The sequence below is a fragment of the Amblyomma americanum genome, chromosome 6 (assembly GCF_052857255.1).
Source record: "Amblyomma americanum isolate KBUSLIRL-KWMA chromosome 6, ASM5285725v1, whole genome shotgun sequence".
Taxonomy (NCBI): Eukaryota; Metazoa; Arthropoda; class Arachnida; order Ixodida; family Ixodidae; genus Amblyomma; species Amblyomma americanum.
Genome location: NC_135502.1, coordinates 11,789,514 through 11,808,724, shown reverse-complemented (window position 1 = coordinate 11,808,724; position 19,211 = coordinate 11,789,514). Strand labels below are relative to the sequence as shown.

General features: G+C 49.7%; 1 protein-coding gene across 1 annotated transcript in view; it reads left to right on the top strand.

The window, feature by feature from the left end:
• Fas1 (fasciclin 1 Fas1 domain-containing) overlaps positions 1–13,279 on the top strand; it is a 56,239-nt gene extending 42,960 nt beyond the window's left edge. Inside the window, exons 10-13 of the mRNA XM_077668553.1 lie at positions 5,358–5,505; positions 6,239–6,410; positions 9,746–9,854; positions 10,508–13,279. Coding sequence (XP_077524679.1) covers positions 5,358–5,505; positions 6,239–6,410; positions 9,746–9,854; positions 10,508–10,707 — 629 coding nt within the window. The 3' untranslated portion in view covers positions 10,708–13,279. The remainder of the gene's footprint in view (positions 1–5,357; positions 5,506–6,238; positions 6,411–9,745; positions 9,855–10,507) is intronic.
• Positions 13,280–19,211: the final 5,932 nt, after the last annotated feature.

Sequence of the window (19,211 nt, the reverse complement as noted above, 5' to 3'; positions counted from 1 at the left end):
CCGAACATAGTTTGGGAGGGCGGTATTGATCAGCGCAACTATACGGGCAAGGATGGCGCATGAACGGAGATCGTCTAGCCATCGACGCCAAGCATGTGACGCAGCAGCACTAGGGCTCAGCAAACCATGTAGCGTATGCACTGAAGTGCATAGTGTGCACTACAGGGGGGAACGGGGGAATTTCCACTTTGCGGCTCCTGCGGCTTCCACTCTACGGGAGGAAGCCTTGTAGCGCCCCTCGCGTCGTGCTCTAGCCGCAGGCCAAAACTCACGCCTTATGCGGCGCCGGTCAATGATGGAGTTGGTACTAGGTCCCGCAGGGCGTGCAGCCCAATAAAAGCTCAGTTCGGAGCCCAGCGTCGTCGGACCTAGTTCTTCGTCGTCTTAGCTCTGAAAGCCTCCAGTCCGTGACGAAATTCATGCTTTTCGTGATTACGCTGCTCACAAAACTTTGTGGGCACCTCTAAACAGCAGCTGTAATAGGCGCCCAAGAAACAGTTGTGTACTCTCTTGTATTGGAAGCAGCATAATTAACACAAAAGGTACAAAACGTTTAGTACACATACACCAAATGAGAACATATGTAACATAATCAAAGCAGGGATAATGCAGTGAAAAACAAAAACAAAAGATGAGCAAAAATAGATTTTAAAAAACGTGCTTCTAGAACGAATGAAACAGTCAGGTTTAACAAAAGGTGTGCAATACACATCCAGTGTGTGAGCATCAACAATTCAAAACATAAGTTATTTCCTCTTCCGTCGAAAAACTGGGAGTCAGTGTGGTTTTTCGTTTTAAAACTTATCCCTTGCATGACATTGGTGGCTCCCTTCCGCTTGAATCTGTCGCCACCTCGGGCAGATGAAGCCGCCACTACAATACGAGGGTACTCTTTTCGCCAGCCATACACCCGGTCAACTGCACTCTAACAGCGACATTTTTTAGTGAAACATTTGTGGAACAGGGACACATAGGTACCCTGGAGAGTCCGCTATGGTTGGTTTCCTGTCAAAGCGCCTGTCTTCGCGCGGCTTAAGAAAGAGCAAGCTTACCTGACCTGGACACACAAAGGATACTTCCGTATATGCCATCTGATTTCAATTTGGTGCTTCTTTTCACCTTGTTCGTGTATAGCAAGAGTTGTGCCGTTCGTGACAATGGACTTCATCGTGGAGGCAGTTATTGCTCAGCAAAGTGCCGTTTCCTCACGCATGCAAGAAAAAAATCTAGGGCGGTGCAAAAACGTAACCTAATTTTCCGAGCAAGAGCACGTTTAGCTTTGCGGTATTCCGCGATTTTCTCGCAAAGCCGAATAGAAGTGGCGTGCGTGCAGCGGTGGGCGTGGCTGGGCCGAGGGCAGCAGGCGTTCGCATCAAAAACGATCAACGCTCGGCGCGGCAGATGCATCGCGTGGTGGGCGCGCACGATCGGAGCGAGGCAGGCGCCTGCCGCATAAAGCGACTGCACGAAAACGCGCTTATCGACGACGCCTTTGCCGGATGATGAAAGAGTGAGCTCAGCAAAAGCGCTGGCGCCGGACGTCGTCAGAGGGTCAGCTATTCACTGCGACCGCTTGGTACGTGCGCGGCATGGGCGCTGGCCTCAAACATTTGCGAAGGCCGAATGTTGGACGGAAGTTTAAAGAGAAAATTAAAGCAGGAGCAGCCAGAGAAATATAGCATCGCTGAAAAGCACCGCTTCCGGTGCCTGATATTATGAACGAGCGCTGTTGGTTTTGCTGCGGCAAGGCGACCCAGAAGCACTGCTCTGCCGCCGCCGCGGCTCAGTGGTTATGGTGCTTGGCTGCTGACCTGAAAGACGCGGGTTCGATCCCGGCCGCTGCGGTCGTACTTCGATGGAGGCGAAATGCTAGAGCTCCGTGTACTGTGCGATGTTAGCGCACGTAAAAGAACCCCATTTGGTCAAAATTACCCGCATCCCGCAGCTCGGCGTCCGTCACAGCTTGGGGCGCTTTGTGACGTTAAACCCCATAAAACCTAACCAAACCAAGCCAAAAAACGCTGCTCACATCAACTGCGACCTAACTCCTCCCGTGTGCACGGTGGCAAAAAACGACCGTTTCTATTTGCTTATTTCTCACCTTCCAAGAGCAGAAAGATTTGGAGCTGCTCGGTGTGCTTGCCTCGCACCTTTGTGAACTACGCCTTGCGTGTAAGTGTGCAGTTGTTGATACAACGCGTGCTAAATGTAGTCTTGTCACACTTAGTGAGTTAAAAATATATTTCCGCATACTCAAAAACTATGTTTACCGTGCATTTAAACATGTGAATTTTATAGAAGCTTAGGGCTCTTGATTTTATGCTTCCACTCTCCGTCGTACAAAAGTCTGTGTTTTTTTTTTACTTACATTTACCCAGCTTTTACCGCTACAGGCCTCATCTGCATTTTGTCTGTGCCGCTCTGAATTGCTCTGCCTTGGTGGCTGGTTGGTTCATTAAGTTGCATATTCAGTTTTTACACATCTCGTTTTTAGTCGTAATGTGCAAAAACAAAAAGCAAGAAAGAACACTTCGCCGAGGATCCCCGGCCTCGGTACCAAAACCGTTGAGCAACGTGCGCTCTTGACGCCCTTCGACGCGACCTGAGCTGAGCGAATAGTCAAGCTTGAACAAAACCTTCAAAATGGCATACTGACTAGCGTGGACATCTTAGTGGCTTGCGGCATGTATTCTCTCTTGAAACTTCTGAAATAGCAGCTCGTGTGGGACAAAACTTCATTAGCTTCTGCGACGTTCCAGAGCATTTGGAATCTATCGTTGGTATGTACACTTGCGCTAGGTGCCTGCGGCTTCGAGGGTGTACATATCGTGACGAAAAAGACGACGAACTGTGCAGTGGCGCGGGCAGGAGCGCTCGCGCTAGGCCAGCAGCCATTAAAATCATCTCATTGTCATCGATCATCATGTCTCCTTCTTCGGCTGGCAGCCACGTAACATTTGGTGGAGCTTGCGGGGTACCATCGACATCCTGGTCCGGGGAGCTTCGACGTCCTGCGTCAGCCGTGGTCGTCAGCCGTGAGTTCTTGGCGTGCGTCGCTCGGCCGTGCCCCAGCCTTTCAGACCCGAACCGACCTCGCCGTTGTTCCCCCCGCCCCGTCCCCCGCCCCGACCACTCAACACGGCGAACTGAACCCGACGCAAGGACCTGACCTATCGACCCCACCGACCCGATTCGCCGCTTACATCTGAAGACACCATTCCCCTGCCCAGGCCGTTCGGCGCGTCCTGGGGTCTCGACCGTCGGCTCTTGGCGACCTGCGGCCCAGAAGCTTCAAGACCAGGAATCATTCAGCCATCTCATTCATCGTGAGGGCCAGCACCTCGCCCCTTACTCGTTCCTGTCCAACCATCCTCTGAAGCCCGTAACCACTTCGCGCGTCTTTTTGTCACCGATCTGTACGATCGCTCGGTGGCCCCGGGTAGTGGGACGAAGACGACGACGAACTGTGCAGTGGCGCGGACGGGAGCGCTCGCGCTAGGCCAGCAGCCATTAAAATCATCTCACTGCCATCGATCATCGTGTCTCCTTCTTTGGCTGGCCGCCACGTAACAATATTTATTCCATTCGTTCTTTCTTTTTCGTTCGTGGTTTGCACTTGCTTATTGTTTGTGCAGTTTTTCCATAACTGCGGGCAAGGTTGTTACATCCTGTCGCAGTGTTTACTGCAGTAAAGTTTCGCGCTCACATCAGTTGCCGTCACAGATCTAGCTGAACCGAATTTTTACTGGCTCAGGTAAGGTAATAAAAAAAAAGCTGTTGTTGCTTGCACCGCCCATTTACGGTTTCACGCCATCTTCAGCCTAGGCAAAGCAGTGAACAGTGTTAGAGACGACCTAAAAGCAACAGCAAGGCAGTAAAATAATATAAACAGAAACGCCAAGGAAACGATAAAGATTTAGAAGTGTATTAGTATTAAGTGGTAAGAAATTAAAGCGCAGAGAGGATTGGATTATGGGGTTTAACGTCCCCAAGCGACTCAGGCTATGAGTAGAGTACTATGAGGAACGCCGCAGTCGAGGGCTCCGGATAATTTCGACCACCCTGGGTTATTTAACGTGCACTGGCATCTCACAGCACTCGGGCCTTTAGCAATTCGCCTCTATCGAAATGCGACCGCCGCGGCCGGGATCGAACCCGCGTCTTTCGGGTCAGCAACAGAGCACCGTAACCACTGAGCCACCGCCGCGGCGAACGTGCAGAAAGTCAGAAAGTGTAGCTATCACTTCCGATTACTGCCATAAGAGACGCGCCGTGCACGGATATGGGTCTTGGGAGGTTAGCGGCCCGGGCACCGGTGCAGCAAGTGTGCGCTCCTGCAGTCGCTTCAGTAAACCGACTCTGGCCTACACAACTGAAATAGCGGATGACAGGAACAAATGCTTCGAAACCAGCCCGCACAACTGCGTCTCGGGCAGCGCGACCGGCGGGGTGTATCTCGCGGCGTAGTTGCGTTTTCGCGCCTTCTGTTTTGCGAAAGCATTTGGTCGCCTCCCGCAACTTGTCGTGAGGCGAAACTGATACACAAGGGATAAGCAGTTTACGCCCCGTGCAGATCAGCGCATTAGAGACAGCATTACATAGTTGACGTCATACCTACAGACGTCACAAGGAGCGTGTGAAAGATGGTCCCGCTCACGTTGTAGCGCGAGATACTGCTCTATGTTTTCCGATGCGTCCTGTTGCGTTCTGCCAGCTGTGTAGTGCGCCGTTGGCACCTAATGCCGCTCCAAACAGAGCGGCGGAGAGAGGCGTGCTTTGCAAGCGCAGAAATATGCTGACGGCATGATACAAAGCGTAACCTGCAGACTGCGCCGATTGCTGGCTGATGGCATGTTTTTCGAATTTTCAGTGCCAAGACTTCCGTACATCCCAATGTGGTCACGAAAACTATTCCAGATAAGCGGTGACAAAGACAGCGCCTATTGAAGTATATTATGCAGAGTGACAAACTCGACCTCACTGATGTTTCGAGACGTGCGAGTTCACGCATACATTAATCAATGTTTACGTACTTGTGGTCGAAGTTGCTCCGAAATTCTCATATTAACGTTCCAAAGTGGTTATATTTGCGCTCCACAGCTGTTCCAGAATTCCTTTTTTTCGCTCCGTAGCTGCTCCAGAACGCATATTGTTCTGCCCCAACAGCTGTTCCAAGACTTACTTTGGCACTCCCACACCTGCGCATATATGGATCGCCAAGAATAACCCTTCCGCTAAGTTGCTCAAATTTTGAAATGGTGTTTGTGCGCAGGTTCCATGAGTGGGCAGTTGCGCCAGATAACGTGCATACAACATGACCACGTGACTTACCACGTGCTCGTGACGCTTTCTCGCAGCGCTGACGGTGGAAGGCGGTGGCGTGAACGCCACTGCCGTGCAGGCGGACATCGGAGCCACCAACGGAGTGATCCACATCATTGACCGCGTGCTGGGGATGCCCTCGCACACCATTTACGAGAAGATCAGCAGCGACCCCGAGCTTAAGTGAGAACCACCGCGCGCCTTTTCTTTTAAGGCTGCAATGAAATGACAGTGCACAGCGTTTCAAGTCTCACTTGGCCTGACTGCTAAAGGGAGATTGAAAAGACGCAACATTAGCCCGCGGTCCAGGCATCACGTGGCGTCCAACTTCCGGTCTGTGAGGTTCGTTCCTGGCCCGCCGTGTTGGCTAACGTAGCACAGCGAAAGACCGCCCGCAGGCCTTATCCGTGTATCGCCGCCTGCAATGGCGAAGGTGCAACCAGGCGGCAGGAAGTAGATTAGGAACCCGCGTGGCCATTCTCTGTGCGCGGGCCAGACGCGGGCCCCACGGAGCGGAAGTGGAACGTCACGTACGCGACGCAGATCTGCGGACCAAAACCGCTCCGTGGTCCGTCCACCTTTAGCGATGTTACCTCATCGTCAAACAATTGGCCAAGAACTGCAGACTCACAGGCTGCCTTTTGTACATTAATAGCAGTCGCTCTTTTAAGCATGCAGTTTCCTGTTAATTCCTCCTTGCAGCTATTCATGTGTGCTCCTGTCTATAAAAATTATTTAAACAGCTGTTCTGTAAGATTTTATGGCATACCTCTGAGGACACGTCTGCCATTAGCTAGCTACCACTCGGTATATGATTTAATGCTCCATTTCGGTACATGGAATAAAGGCTATAGAACGTTCCGCCGGTCCTGAACCCAAAGGAGCGCCGCGACGACCGCGTCATCTTCTTGTACAGGGACACCAGGCGATTCGCTCAACACAAGGGATGGATTGAGCGGCTCAAGAACACCGACAAGCGATACACCTTTTTCGCGCCGAGCGACAACGCCTGGCATGACATCAGGCTCGAGTTCCCGTCCGAGTACAAGCAGTTGTCCATGGACCAGTTCGGATATCACGCTGAGAAGGTGAGTAGAGTCGCCGGTCCTTATTCAGCTTATGTGCTGGTCACACTAACAGTCGCCAGTTCTGCCGTTCGAAGTGCGTACGCAAGTTGCAAGCGTGGCTGATCGGCCTAGTTGGTAATTTATTACAGCTATAAATACAACACAACGTGTCATAAGACACGGACGAAGAAAAGACGGGACACCACCGCGCAGTGCGAGAGTTAACTGAAGGTAAATTGTGGCATGAGCTGTTGGTCAATGTCGACGTCATTTGCTGGTCAAATTACAATTTCACCTTAGGGTTTTCGGGTTCTGCTGTTTTCAAATTGTTTTATCTAATACTCTGAAAAGCGACTTATTGGAAATGGAGGTCTAGGAATGGTAATACTGTCGTCAACTCAAAAAATTTATAAATTCCCATTTTGCAGCTTGGAAGCTTTCTTGCGGCTCCGCAATTGTTTTCGCTTTCTTTGTTGCAGGCAGTTTCGTGTAACATCAACGCAAGGTCTGATAGCCAGCTCTGCTGCAGCCGTATAAATCGTTCACAGAGGTCTTTCAATGTTCGATCGTTTACCGTTACACAAATAGCGTCCGAAAGGCATGGCCCCAAAGCCTCCTCACTGTGTTGCCGCCACGGGAAGATGTCTGCTCTCTTACCTTGTGTCAGATGCAATTCTCATTGTAATCGTAAATCTACAACAAAAACAATGTATGTATCAATGTCAATTGTTATGCTTTTTTCGAGAGTAGCTCATAAAAACTATTTTAGCTTACAGGTAACAGCGGACTACAGCAGTGAGTGTGCTGTCGCTGGTTCTTATGTTGCTCTCAGTACCTGCATTTCACTACACACTTGTAGCAACCACATCTGGTGGCTTCCACGTCGTGACAACAGATATATGCGGAAGGCATATTTAGCACTGGCTTTTATCATTTCTTTTTAGTCAAGATAAGAACCGTGCAGAAAATGTGTTCACAAACGTACAGTCGTGAGCATAAGTGCAGAGACCACGGCTCCGGGCGCGGGAGCAGCTGCGGGGCCGCACCGCGGCGCTGCTATCTCGTGCCGCACGCTCGCAGCGAGAGTGCCCCGAGTGACGACAAACTTCACCCTCGCTCTTGCGCGGGCGCTTATCACGCTTGATAAATTCCTAGTGCGGCATTCGGCTGCTCTACAGTTGACGGTCGCGACGAAGGGGAGCGCGCATCGCAAAGCGCCTAAAGTCTCTGAAGGGAAAATACGGCGAACTGCTCCCCTCCTCCTCATTTTTCAGCGCGCCTTGACGGTTACGCGCCGATGCGTTGCCTGTATTGGCATGCTGTTGGAAGGCATGCGCGGCTTGCACTCGACTACCAAATCGCTAGTTAGAGACGAATACATCGAGGCGTAAAATGCAAGGCACTGTGGATCCTCGCTTTGAGCACCCCCTTTCAAAAAAGTATTGAAAATGTTTGGCACTCTCAGGCTCTTTATTGCCGTGAGAAATAAAGAATCTGAACTTAACAATCAACTAATGCTTAGTGCAGTTGCCTTTAACGGCAATTACACTATCAGCTCGGCGCGGCATCGAATCGAACAGTGATGACACAACGTCGGGGCGAGCGCGAAGAGTCTGCCAGTCTTGCTTTACGGCAGTCCACAGTTGATCATCTGTAGCCGCGCGGAGATCCCGGGCCGCAGTTTGCTTCTTGATCAGCCCGCACACGTTTTCGATGTGGTTCAGATCTGCATCTGCTGGTGGCCACTCCAGCGTGCGGATGTCTGCTCTTCCAGCAGTGCGCCCACGAGGCGAGCTGTGTGAACTGGGCTATGACCCTGCTGGAAAAGGAAGCAGCAGGAAGGAAGGAAGCATTCGATGCGGAAAATGGAGCCCAGGCCATCGTTTGCTTATGGCACTCCAGACAATGACAGCGCAGCTCCCACTTGACAGGACGCCCATCGTTTACTCGGACAGATATCTATAAAATAGGATGGTGGAGAAGACGCAAAGGAAAAAAGCAAATCAGGTAGCACACAATCTATCTAGCACAATGAAAGCATTAGGATAGGTTACATTTGTCTTGGATAAAGAAATTTCTGACATTGGATTTCGTGTTCTCTTTTTCAAAGCCTAGCCCTTACCCAGCGCACATCGGCTCGTAAAAAAATGATACAGTGCTTGATGTTGAACCTGTAAAATATAAGAAATTTCTTTATCCAAGACAAATGTAATCTATCCTAATGTTTTCATTCTGCTAGATAGATCGTGTGCTGCCTGGTTTGCTTTCTTCCTTTGCGTCTTCTCCACCCTCCTATATTATAGATATCTGTCCGAGTACACGACGGGCGTCCTGTAAAGTGGGAGGTGCGCTGTCATTGTGTGAGGTGTCATAAGCAACGATGGCCTGGGTCCCCTTGTACGCATCGAAGGCTTCCTTTTCCAGCAGGGTCGTAGCCCAGTTCACACAGCTCGCCTCGTGGGCGCACTGCTGGAAGAGCGGACATCCGCACGCTGGAGTGGCCACCAGCAGATGCAGATCTGAACCCCATCGAAAACGTGTGCGGGCTGATCAAGAAGCAAACTGCGGCCCGGGATCTTCGCGAGGCTACGGATGATCAACTGTGGACTGCCGTAAAGCAAGACTGGCACTCTTCGCGCTCGTCGCGACACATCACTGTTTGATTCGATGCCGCGCCGAGTTGCTAGTGTAATTGCCGTTAATGAAAACTTCACTAAGTATTAGTTGATTGCTACGTTCAGATTCTTTATTTCTCGCGGCAATAAAGAGCCTCTGAATGCCAAACATTTTTAATACTTTTTTGAAAGGGGGTGCTCAAAGCGAGGATCCACAGTGCCTTGCATTTTACGCCTCGATGTATTCGTCTCTGAATAGGGATTCGGTAGTCGAGTGAAAGCCGCGCATGCCTTCCAACAGCATGCCAATACAGGCAACCCATCGGCGCGTAACCGTCAAGGCGCGCTGAAAAATGAGGAGGAGAGCAGTTCGCCGTATTTTCCCTTCAGAGACTTTAGGCGCTTTGCGATGCGCGCTCCCCTTCGTCGCGACCGTCAACTGTAGAGTAGCCGAATGCCGCACTAGGAATTTATCAAGCGTGATAAGCGCCCGTGCAAGAGCGAGGGTGAAGTCTGTCGTCCCTCGGGGCACTCTCGCTGCGAACATGCGGCGCGAGATAGGAGCGCCGCGGTGCGGCCCCGCAGCTGCTCCCGCGCCTGAAGGCTCCACTTTTGCTCACGACTGTACATGCTATCCCGAGCCGCAATGTTTACAATCAAGAGTTTTTTTTTTATATACAAGGTTTCGGAGAATACAGTTGCCAAAAGAAAAAAAAACTATCGTCATCTTGGCTTTTCCAGATTCTTGAACGCCATTTGATAGTAGGAAGGGAGATACCCCAGATGGAGCTGGAAAACTTAAAATCCATTGAGACAGCCAGAGGCAAGATGGACGTGCGAAACGTCAACGGTGAGTCCAATGTTCCCCCTCTGCCGGTAGCTGTCGAGCACCAAGCCAATGGTCTCATTAACTTTATGAAAAGAAAATACAATTGTTTTTAAACCTCATTGTGCCAGTAGTACGGAGGCGTCTACTAGCCCAAGGAAGACAAAAAGAAAATGAAAAGAAAATACGACGACACACAGCTCTAACTTTAAGCATTTGAAACTAAATTTTTTGAGAGTTAACTTTCAAAAACTGAAAGTTCACCTTATGATGAGTCTAAAGTTGACCTCCTGTGTCGCTGTCTTCCACATCCTCTCTCCGTGTTTCCTCGCGCATGCGCTTTCCCAGCTGGTCGTTCTTGCATCTTAGGTTTCTAACCTTAGGGATCCGTGCCCAAAAAACTCTCTTGATGTCACTGCAATTGGCTTGTCAAAACGTCCGATGGGGGCGGCACCTGTATTTCATTGTGTTGACATTTTCTAGGTTATCAAAACCCCGTTCGCGTTGAAAGTATTCTCGTTTTCTTTCTTAAAACGCGGCAATCTATCGACACATGCCAACTGTAGTCTATCCACAGCGTCCTTTTAAAAGCGGCCGCTGGCCGTCCCGCAGTGTTGCCTCGCGAGCAGCTGTGTCATGGCGGCAGTGAGAGCAGTGTCCCCCCTTGTGCTTCGCAGGCAAGATCCACCTGCTGTGGGAGGGCCGCGAGGCGGTCGTTGTGCGCCCAGACGTACAGGCCACCAACGGAGTCATCCACGTGATCAGCAAGGTGATGATGCTGCGCAGGGACATGACTTCGGCGGCCGCTGCGCCGGCAACACCGGTCGCCGTGTTGCTGGGGCTGGCCGCGGGGCTCGTACTCCGGACGCGCGCCTGAGCCCAGCGGCCGCCGCCGCCGCACTCATCCCCCCCCCCCCCCTCCCCACCACCTCTTCTTGTGTCCGCCGTTCTGTTCTGGCGCGGAACGCAGCGCCGTGGCGGCAACCGTGCCAGGGGTACACCTCAGTTAACTCGTTCTCTTTCCGAACACGTGTGTGTGTGTGTGTGTTCAGTTCGGATGCTTTGGCTGGCGCACGAAAACTGACAGCTCTTCAAGGATGGGTGACTTAGACTCTTCTGCTTAAAAAACAAAAAAGGCGCTTCTTGTCGAAGTGGTGCGCTCTTGTCGCCGTTCGCTTTGGCCCGTTTTAGTGTCATTAACGTTGACTTCGATGTTCGGTACCCCCCTTCCTTCCTGTTTGTAACCGTTTCTCTTCTGGTCAACGGTCCTAGTGGCCGAGAAACGCCCATCTCTGGAGAGCCATATTCACGAGTGCTCAGTGGTCACAGTGTGCTGGCTTTACGCAGCGGGTTGAGAGAAGCCAATAATGCATCACATTCCGTGCCCCTCGTCTAACGGCCGGGCACAAGAGAAAGCCGTTCGGGTGGCTGGAGCGACCGGAGCCCGCGGGGCACGCAGGTCCCCGGGGGAGCGCCAAGCAGAGCTTGGCAGCCTGCTCCGCCCAGAGCTGCCACAAAAGAGCTGCCTTTGCTTTGCTGCCGCGGACGCAGTTTGTCCTGACGTTCAGTGGCGTTGGCGGCGCTTTGTTGTCACACATTTTTGGGTCGGCATCTCCATCACAAATAATTGCCCTGTACATACGCACATTCTGCGGGGTGTCCCTAAAACGCTTGCGATATGGCGCAGCTATCCCAACACTGTGCTGCTGTTCACGGTTTATCAGCACCTGCTTTTATTTACAGCCGTTTAGCTAAAGCTCACTTTTCTAGCCCACTCGAGTCAGTCGTTTTATTTGCGCAGATAGCTAGGGCAGGAAAGAATTTCGTTTCTCTGCGAATGACCCGGATCTAGACTGTGCTGCCAGCATTGAGCAAATTGTACAGCCCGTGTGTGATGTCACGAAGTCTGTGTGAAGCTTCCATTTCAAGAGAGCTGACTCAGTGCGCCAGATGTGTTATCTAGCGCAAATTACCGAATTGCTTCTGGGCACCTCATTGCATTGGTAAGCATTAGTTCGCGCTGTTATCAAGTCTGCTTATCGTAAAGTCAACAGGGCATAATTGTGTGTCCACGTTTGAGGGAGAGTGTACGCCTGAATTGTGAAATTCTAAGTCACAGCTCTTCTCTGCTGTCACTTCGAACAAACGGTATTTCGGCTGCTTTCAAATGTAGGGTAAGAATGTTTCACATGAATTCAAGGAAGGTCATATTTTTTATTTCACACCTTATTTCAGAAGGCTTTCATCCGCGAAGCTTCGTCAGCTACTTTGATACCACAGAGATTAAAACTTGTTGCGTCTCTCTCGTGATTCCTTGGACACCTTGTATATAGGGATATACACATTATAAGCGTATCTCTTGTTCACGCAACCCGCAGAGATATTTTGATGGCTACCATCCTTGGTGAACAGTTGGTGTACAGTAGTGTCACTTAATGTTGAAGCGTTTCTTTCTGCTCAATTTAAATTCCCTTACAAGTATAGCATATATATGTACACACATACTGCAGACGCTCTCTCTCTCTCTCATACGCATCAATATCTGTATGGAATACTCCATTGTTCTCCCACGTTTCTCGAGCTTCGAGTATTTGTGCGGCTTTGTTTTCCGTGAAGAGGGGGCCGCGCCCCTTACACAGTGTGTTTTTGCTTTTCGCATCTGAGGCGACATAGCTTTCTGTTTCGTGTCCTGGTAGTACCAAAGAATAAAAAGGTAACTATGCTCCAACTAAGAATACTATTTTTCTGTCTGGGGCTCCTGCCGGCGAGGATCAGCCAATCGGAAAGCGCGACGCAGCACTCCTAATCGCCGACCCAGCGGGGCGCTTCTCGCCTGGCTGATTCCGAGCGGCAGCGACCCCCGGTGTGATATGGGCGCCAAAAGCGGCACATTGGGTCTGAGAAATTCACCAGCAGCGTAGCGTGTTTCCGGCCGGGCTGCCTCGAGGTCACAAGACCTGTCGCCGCCGGCAGGATCCCTGGCTGGGACAGAGTCAGAAAGAGGTGTGTAAGATTCCTGCGATCAGGTCAGCAGAGAGGGTCTTATTTTTTATACACGTTGTTGTTGGTTTGTTGCGATAGTTGCTGCTATTTATATAGACGCATAGTATTTCATTTCGCTGTTTCATTTTGGTTGGCTAACCGAGTGCTGGTTGTCGAAATAGCGGCTCCCTTGGGCTTCTCAGAAATCTGGCCTCGTGCCCCACGCAAGGATCAGGGTGCGCGCACCTCTGGTATTTACACGAGAACAACACTGCCATATTTTGAACGCATGTCGAACCAAGTGTGTCAAGGTGTGGGTCCATCTAATTTAATTGTACATCCCCAGCATACACAGAACGCAAGTTCTCCATGATTACCATTGTGCGATAATGTTGCGGAGAAACATGTTTTTTGTGCAAAGTATGAGTGTAAACCGAAAGATTAAATAAAATAGTGCTTCAAATGTTGACCAGCCATTCGCTTTCGCTTGGCGCTTTCCTTTGGTTCGCATAATGCCAAGACTGCTGTCGGCGCGCCTGTCGCTTCGTGTGCTCTTCATTTCAACTAGCGGCGGAATCGACCTCGTGGACTTGGCTTTGCTTTGTTTCCCGAGATCCCCTGGGGGGTAGATCTTGGTGGGTAGCAAGGAAGCTGTGGCAGTGCAGTGTTATTCTGACGCTTTAGCTGGTTGCTCGCTGGGTCATGCTAAACAAGTGCGACTCTGGAAGCGGCCTACCTTACATTTTCTTGTGCCTAGAAGCTTGCCCCGAAAAGTTAACGCATATGCAGCTGACTCAAGTTCTTCCAGTCTGCACTTTACGTCTGTCGATGTGTTACTAACAGCAAAACGACTCCTCGATAGTAATCTCAAGTGGCGACACTGGCTCGAACACGTTCACGCGCGTTTCTGCTGACTCTGTAACTTAGCGTGGAATGAAGAAGAAAGTCTCACAAAACACACAAATGTAAACAAGTGTTTGCGACACCTCCACGATAAAACTTCGCCCACACGCCATTTACGGTGGTCTGTCGACTGCGAGGTACAGGTTCCAGATGATAGTATGAGGCGTTTAACGCCCCAACACTGCCTGTGGGCTCTCAGGGATGCCGTGATAAAGGGCTATGAATTAATTTTTGTGACCAGGGCAATCCCTTTCTTGTCAAGATTCTTTTAAAGGCTGAAAAATGACATGATAACCTCACTAGGTTCTTCGTGCATTAAAGGATTCAGTTAGAACTTAGTGCATACAAAGGATCAATTGCGGAGTAGAAATCAGTGTCAGTGCCATCTGCAGTGTAGAGAAGGCGGCTGTGTCTGACCACGCCGGGCACCGGCGGTCTGAGTTATCCATGGTGTTATCTGCGCCGACCATATGGCGATCCCTTTATGCAACCAAAGCTTGGAGACTACGGCCTGCGCAGGAAGCTCTCTGGCCATTTGCGCTGTTGGCCCACTACTTCCCGCATGTGTGATCGTCACTAGGCAGGTTGGCGTTCACGCCGCAAAGTTATTGTCATCGAGAGACTTTTCACTTTATGAAACTGGTGTTTGACGCTTGGAAGCATAATCAAAAGGCGTCTCAAGAATTGCTTGCTCAGGAGAGATAGAACAGGAAGACTAGGCACCATGATCGCGAGCGCTACTTTCAGTTGCTTCATTTCTGAAAACTAGGTTATGACAATACGAGGCAAGGCCAGAATTAAACAGGTCAAGCGGAATTTATCATGAGAAAGAAAATGTGGGCCCATAAGAGGTGCTGCAAGCTTTCAATACGCTCGACCATTGCCTCCAACGGCTGAGCGCGACTTGAGCGCCATCGTAGCACCGACATGGCACCTCAAGGCAAGCTTTGATTTATTCTCATTTTTGTTGTGCCATTGCACTCTGTTTCTTCATTTGCAGACCGTGGGAGCCGGATCACTCCCTTACTGCCCAATGAACGAGGGAATGTTCTCCGCCCCAGCCAGAACTGGCACTGCTTGGTCAGTGTCTGTTCGCAGAGGGTATCAGTTAAGAAACAACTGTCTCACGTGCGGCAAAATGGTATTACACTCCACTTTTCACTGTGACAAAACGTTGTGGCACATTACGACATGCTGCAGGACGCACCGGTATGAAAGCGACAGTTAAGCGTAGCCATGGACCTGAGCTATACGCGCTACGATGCAGAGGAGGCCGTACCTAGTAGGAATGCATCGAGGACGTAAGCGACGCTCAAAAGACAGTGGTGGTGCTCGGCTTGCTGTGTGCCTTACACGGCCGCTTGATGGCGTCACCCTATTAGTACGAAAGTGTTATTCCGATGGACCAACCTCGAGCAAGATCTTGCGATGTTTGTCGGTTTGAGATGTTTGCACATTTGTGCCATGTGAAATAAATAAATAAAAGGAAATCAAATAAATATCCACGACTGAGATTCGAACCCGTGGAGGCGCGAACATATCAGCTCCTCTGACCACTGCGTGAGAGCACTAGGCTGTCGCAAGGGTTTTTTTTTTTTTTTACTTATTGCATGGAAGTGCACCCAACCTGACAGGCTTCAGGCCCGAATTAACCAGGTCGCATCCCGCAACCCGTCATACACAGTCACACCAGCATCCTGCTCTTACCTTGTCCGCACATCAAAACTCCAGGAGACACAAGCATGCATCGAGTAAATGCAGCCAGGCAGGAGGTACGCAGCATATACCCCCCGCACCATAGCACACTGCTCTCTGAACAGAGACTTCGATTAACGTGGGGGCTCTGCTTGGCGATCTATCATAGGCAGCTCTTCCACACTGCAGGCTGAACAGTCCTGTAACCACTAAAAGATTACATGGAGCCTTAGAATCTTCCATTGTGGGCAAAAATCCTAAATTACAAGGCATAATCTCAATGTCTTTTTTGAGAGTCCGTTGAAAAATGTCCCAGGAAAACACGGCATCACGACAAACCACAAAGCAATGATCAGTAGCTTCTGTCTTCTGACACAACCGACAGTTCACAGCGCATGACACAAAAGTTCCTTTTTCACGAACACACTTTTTGACAGGTAAGGTTGACGCGTGAAGTTGCGCGACCTCCGCCTCAAGGCACTGGACCCTGGACTGCGCCTTCGTCTTGCACGTAACTTAGCACGTCGCGAAGCAACATTGTTATGCCGTTTATGGATCGGTGTTGCTTTTACCAACCACTATGCTTTCCGGATGGGGATGGCCGACAGTCCTGCCTGTGAAAGCTATGGTTGTGAGGAGACCATCGCTCATCTTCTCTGTGAGTGCCCTGCATTTGCGAGTGCAAGACATACACTGTGTTGTGCCCTGGACCACCTCGATCCTCGCCCATTAACAGAGCAAAAGATCCTCGGTCCGTGGCCACAGCAGTCAACTACCCTCAAGGCATACAAGGCACTCTTTGCCTACTTGAGAGCGACTGGATTGAGTGACAAATTGTGACAGCGTTGTGCGTGTGTGTGTGTGTTATGCCTTTTTCCCCTTCTCTCTTCCTCCTTTTAGTCCCCTAATTCCTCCTCCCCAGTGCAGGGTAGCCAACCGGAACCCCTTTGTTAACATCCCTGCTTTTCCCTCCTCCTCTTTATCCATCTATCTATCGCCGCAGCCGAACATCCCTCTTGTTAGACTGCCACACACTCTCGCGCTTCTTCTTCTTCACCTCAGTATAATCGTCTTCTTCATCAACTAATACTACCATCAAAGCAATATTCACACCTTGAGCTATATGGTGGTAGTGACAGAGAGGTGTGTGCTGCATGCGTTGGTGTGGACAACGTTGTGGCAGAAACACGGCACTAGATCAATATGCGCTGGCGTTGATAACACTGCTGTAGAAACGCGGCATTAGAGCATAGGCCCCCGGCATACATCGGGTAAACTGACATTAAAAAATACTCGCAAAACTTGCACACTGGGTCAGTGGACACCTCAATCGCGCTTTCAAGTACGTGGCAATGGTGTCGACCTGCAAAAACTATGCTTTCGGACAATATTTAATGCTTAGCATTGCCAAACTTCCAGGCTTTTTTTTTCTTGTCATCGCTGGGATTTCCTGTACCATCTGCGAGTACACACGCACACACGCGCCGCCGGCTTTTCTCGTGATGGGGCTATTAATGCTTTGACATTAACAACTAGAAATATTTAGAAGGTCGCTGCCCGCGGGCAATATAGCCCTGACAACAGAACGAGAAAATTGTATTTAAAAACACTTTAAAAGGCCAGTGACGCGAAGCGAAAATTTTCATGATTAAAGTCCTGGTAACAACTGTGTCAGGGAGTCCGTTCTATAATCGAATATATAAACAATGTGAAGACGTAAATGAAAGGTGCACGCGCAAGTGAAAGAAGAGCTTTGCAATAGTTATAGGTTCTAGCAATACTATTGGTGCATTGCAAACAAAACAGGCGCTTTCATTGAGGCATATTTTGGGACAAAAACATAACACTTTGGAAGGGACTTCAGGCGGCCAGTCAAAGTTTGAGAACAAGGATTCTAAATTGAAGAGACACATTGTAGGTTAGACCTAACGATGGCTTTGTAGGCAATGATTTTAGTGTTGGGACCGACGGAGAATACCGAAGGTACGACTTTCCAACAATAATCGATATAGACGTCCCAAGGTAATGTGTAAGTTGGATGCACCCCCAAGTATACCTATATTGAGGCAATGTCTTCAGGCGCTCACTGGCGGCGAGAGTATAGTTGTATACATCAGGTACCTTAGGTGTCGAAAAAATGTGCTGGATTTTAAAAGCATTAATATCCATCAACCATTTCCAACACTATAAAGATAACTTGCCGAGGCCTTTGTAAATACCCTTGCATTCTGAGGCAGCTTTCACAGTCTTATGTAAGACGCAATCGTCCTAAAAAGACAGTTAAGGACAGTTCGGAGCGCGAGTCATTATAATGCACTTACAGCTGTCGCTAAAGACTGGCGCGTTTTTCAGCTTTCAAAGCAAGGCCAGTGCTGGCCCTCATTGCAGTGCCCTACCGATTACTTCTAATTCGTCTGACTACCTAGCTTGCGTGCACCGACATTTCAGTACGCGTGTTTTCGCGACTGCCATCCGGACGGTGCGAACTCAACCTCAGCAGCAGTGCGCCGCAGTCGCTGGGCCTACACGGCGGGCCGCACAGAAGTGTCGGGATTGAATATGTGGGTTTATGCTGTGGAGGGACAATGATATAGAACAACATGCGCATTCAGGCAGTTCAAAGCAAGCTGAGAAGATGTTTGAAGAAGGTGCGCTCGTTGCGTGATCAAAAATTTATCAGTACAGGAGTGATCGCTGTTCGTAAGTATTTTCCAATTATTTCTAATCGAATCAGCTATATGAAGTCGCTGACGAATGACTAAGAGTTTACTGGCACCAAACTTTAAAACGTACATTGCGTTGTGGTACTGCAAAAAAAATTGTTGAAACATTTGTAGACCGCCAAAGGTTGTCCATGTATCGTAATATCAGCTTTACTATGCTACTATTTGCCTGGCTCGGAACAGTATGATATTTCATCATCCCGTGCCTAAGAAGCTAAACGAGGTTTGCCAAGCTTTGCATGAGAGCAGTCGAGAGAGGAAAGGAAATTTTACTTCCAATGCCGTATATATAGAGTAAGCTGTATGAGCGGCAATAATATTACGCTGCACCAAAGTTTTGCACGCATTCTTCGAAGCTTCCGGGGTAGATAGCACGTCCTAGGTTGTTTCAGGAACTGACATTTTTAGCCATTTTCGACGTTACGCGTTTCTTCGGACGCTGTACGACTTGGCGTCAAGTGACTTAGCAGTGCTAACGACTGCACATAATTTAGCATCACCTAAAGTACTGCTGCTTGGCTCAGCGGACAGCCGGTCAATATGCTGCGCATTTCGAAATATATGTCCTTCTTTTTCTTGTCCCAGATCTCATGTTACATAACAGCCATATTTTATGAAATATACTCGACGAAATTGGACTAGACAGTAACTCGACGGAATTGGAGGACGAAAGAGCCAACAGACCAACGCGCTCCTGTTTAGCTGCAAGAGTAACACACACTATTGCATGAAAATAAGGTTCTACTACGGTGTTTATATATGTTTTGGTTCATGAGAAGCGGGACGCATTTCAGGTTATACAAATATATCCCGTACTCGCAGGAAAATTGTATTGTAGGCTCCTTAAAGACTGCATGTATAAATGTGGTTTATCAAGGTCGACCGTGGCAACCAAGAGAGACTGTTTCAGAGTAACAGGCAAGCCGAAAGACGTTGGCCAAGGCGGATGCCAATGTGGATCAGCCGACATACCGCAGCGCCTACGAGATTCCTCCCGGCGTCCTCGGTATACTAGCAAGCATGTGCTCCTGGCACGTGTCACTCTACATCTCGTGAACGCTGCAGGTGAGTGTCCTCC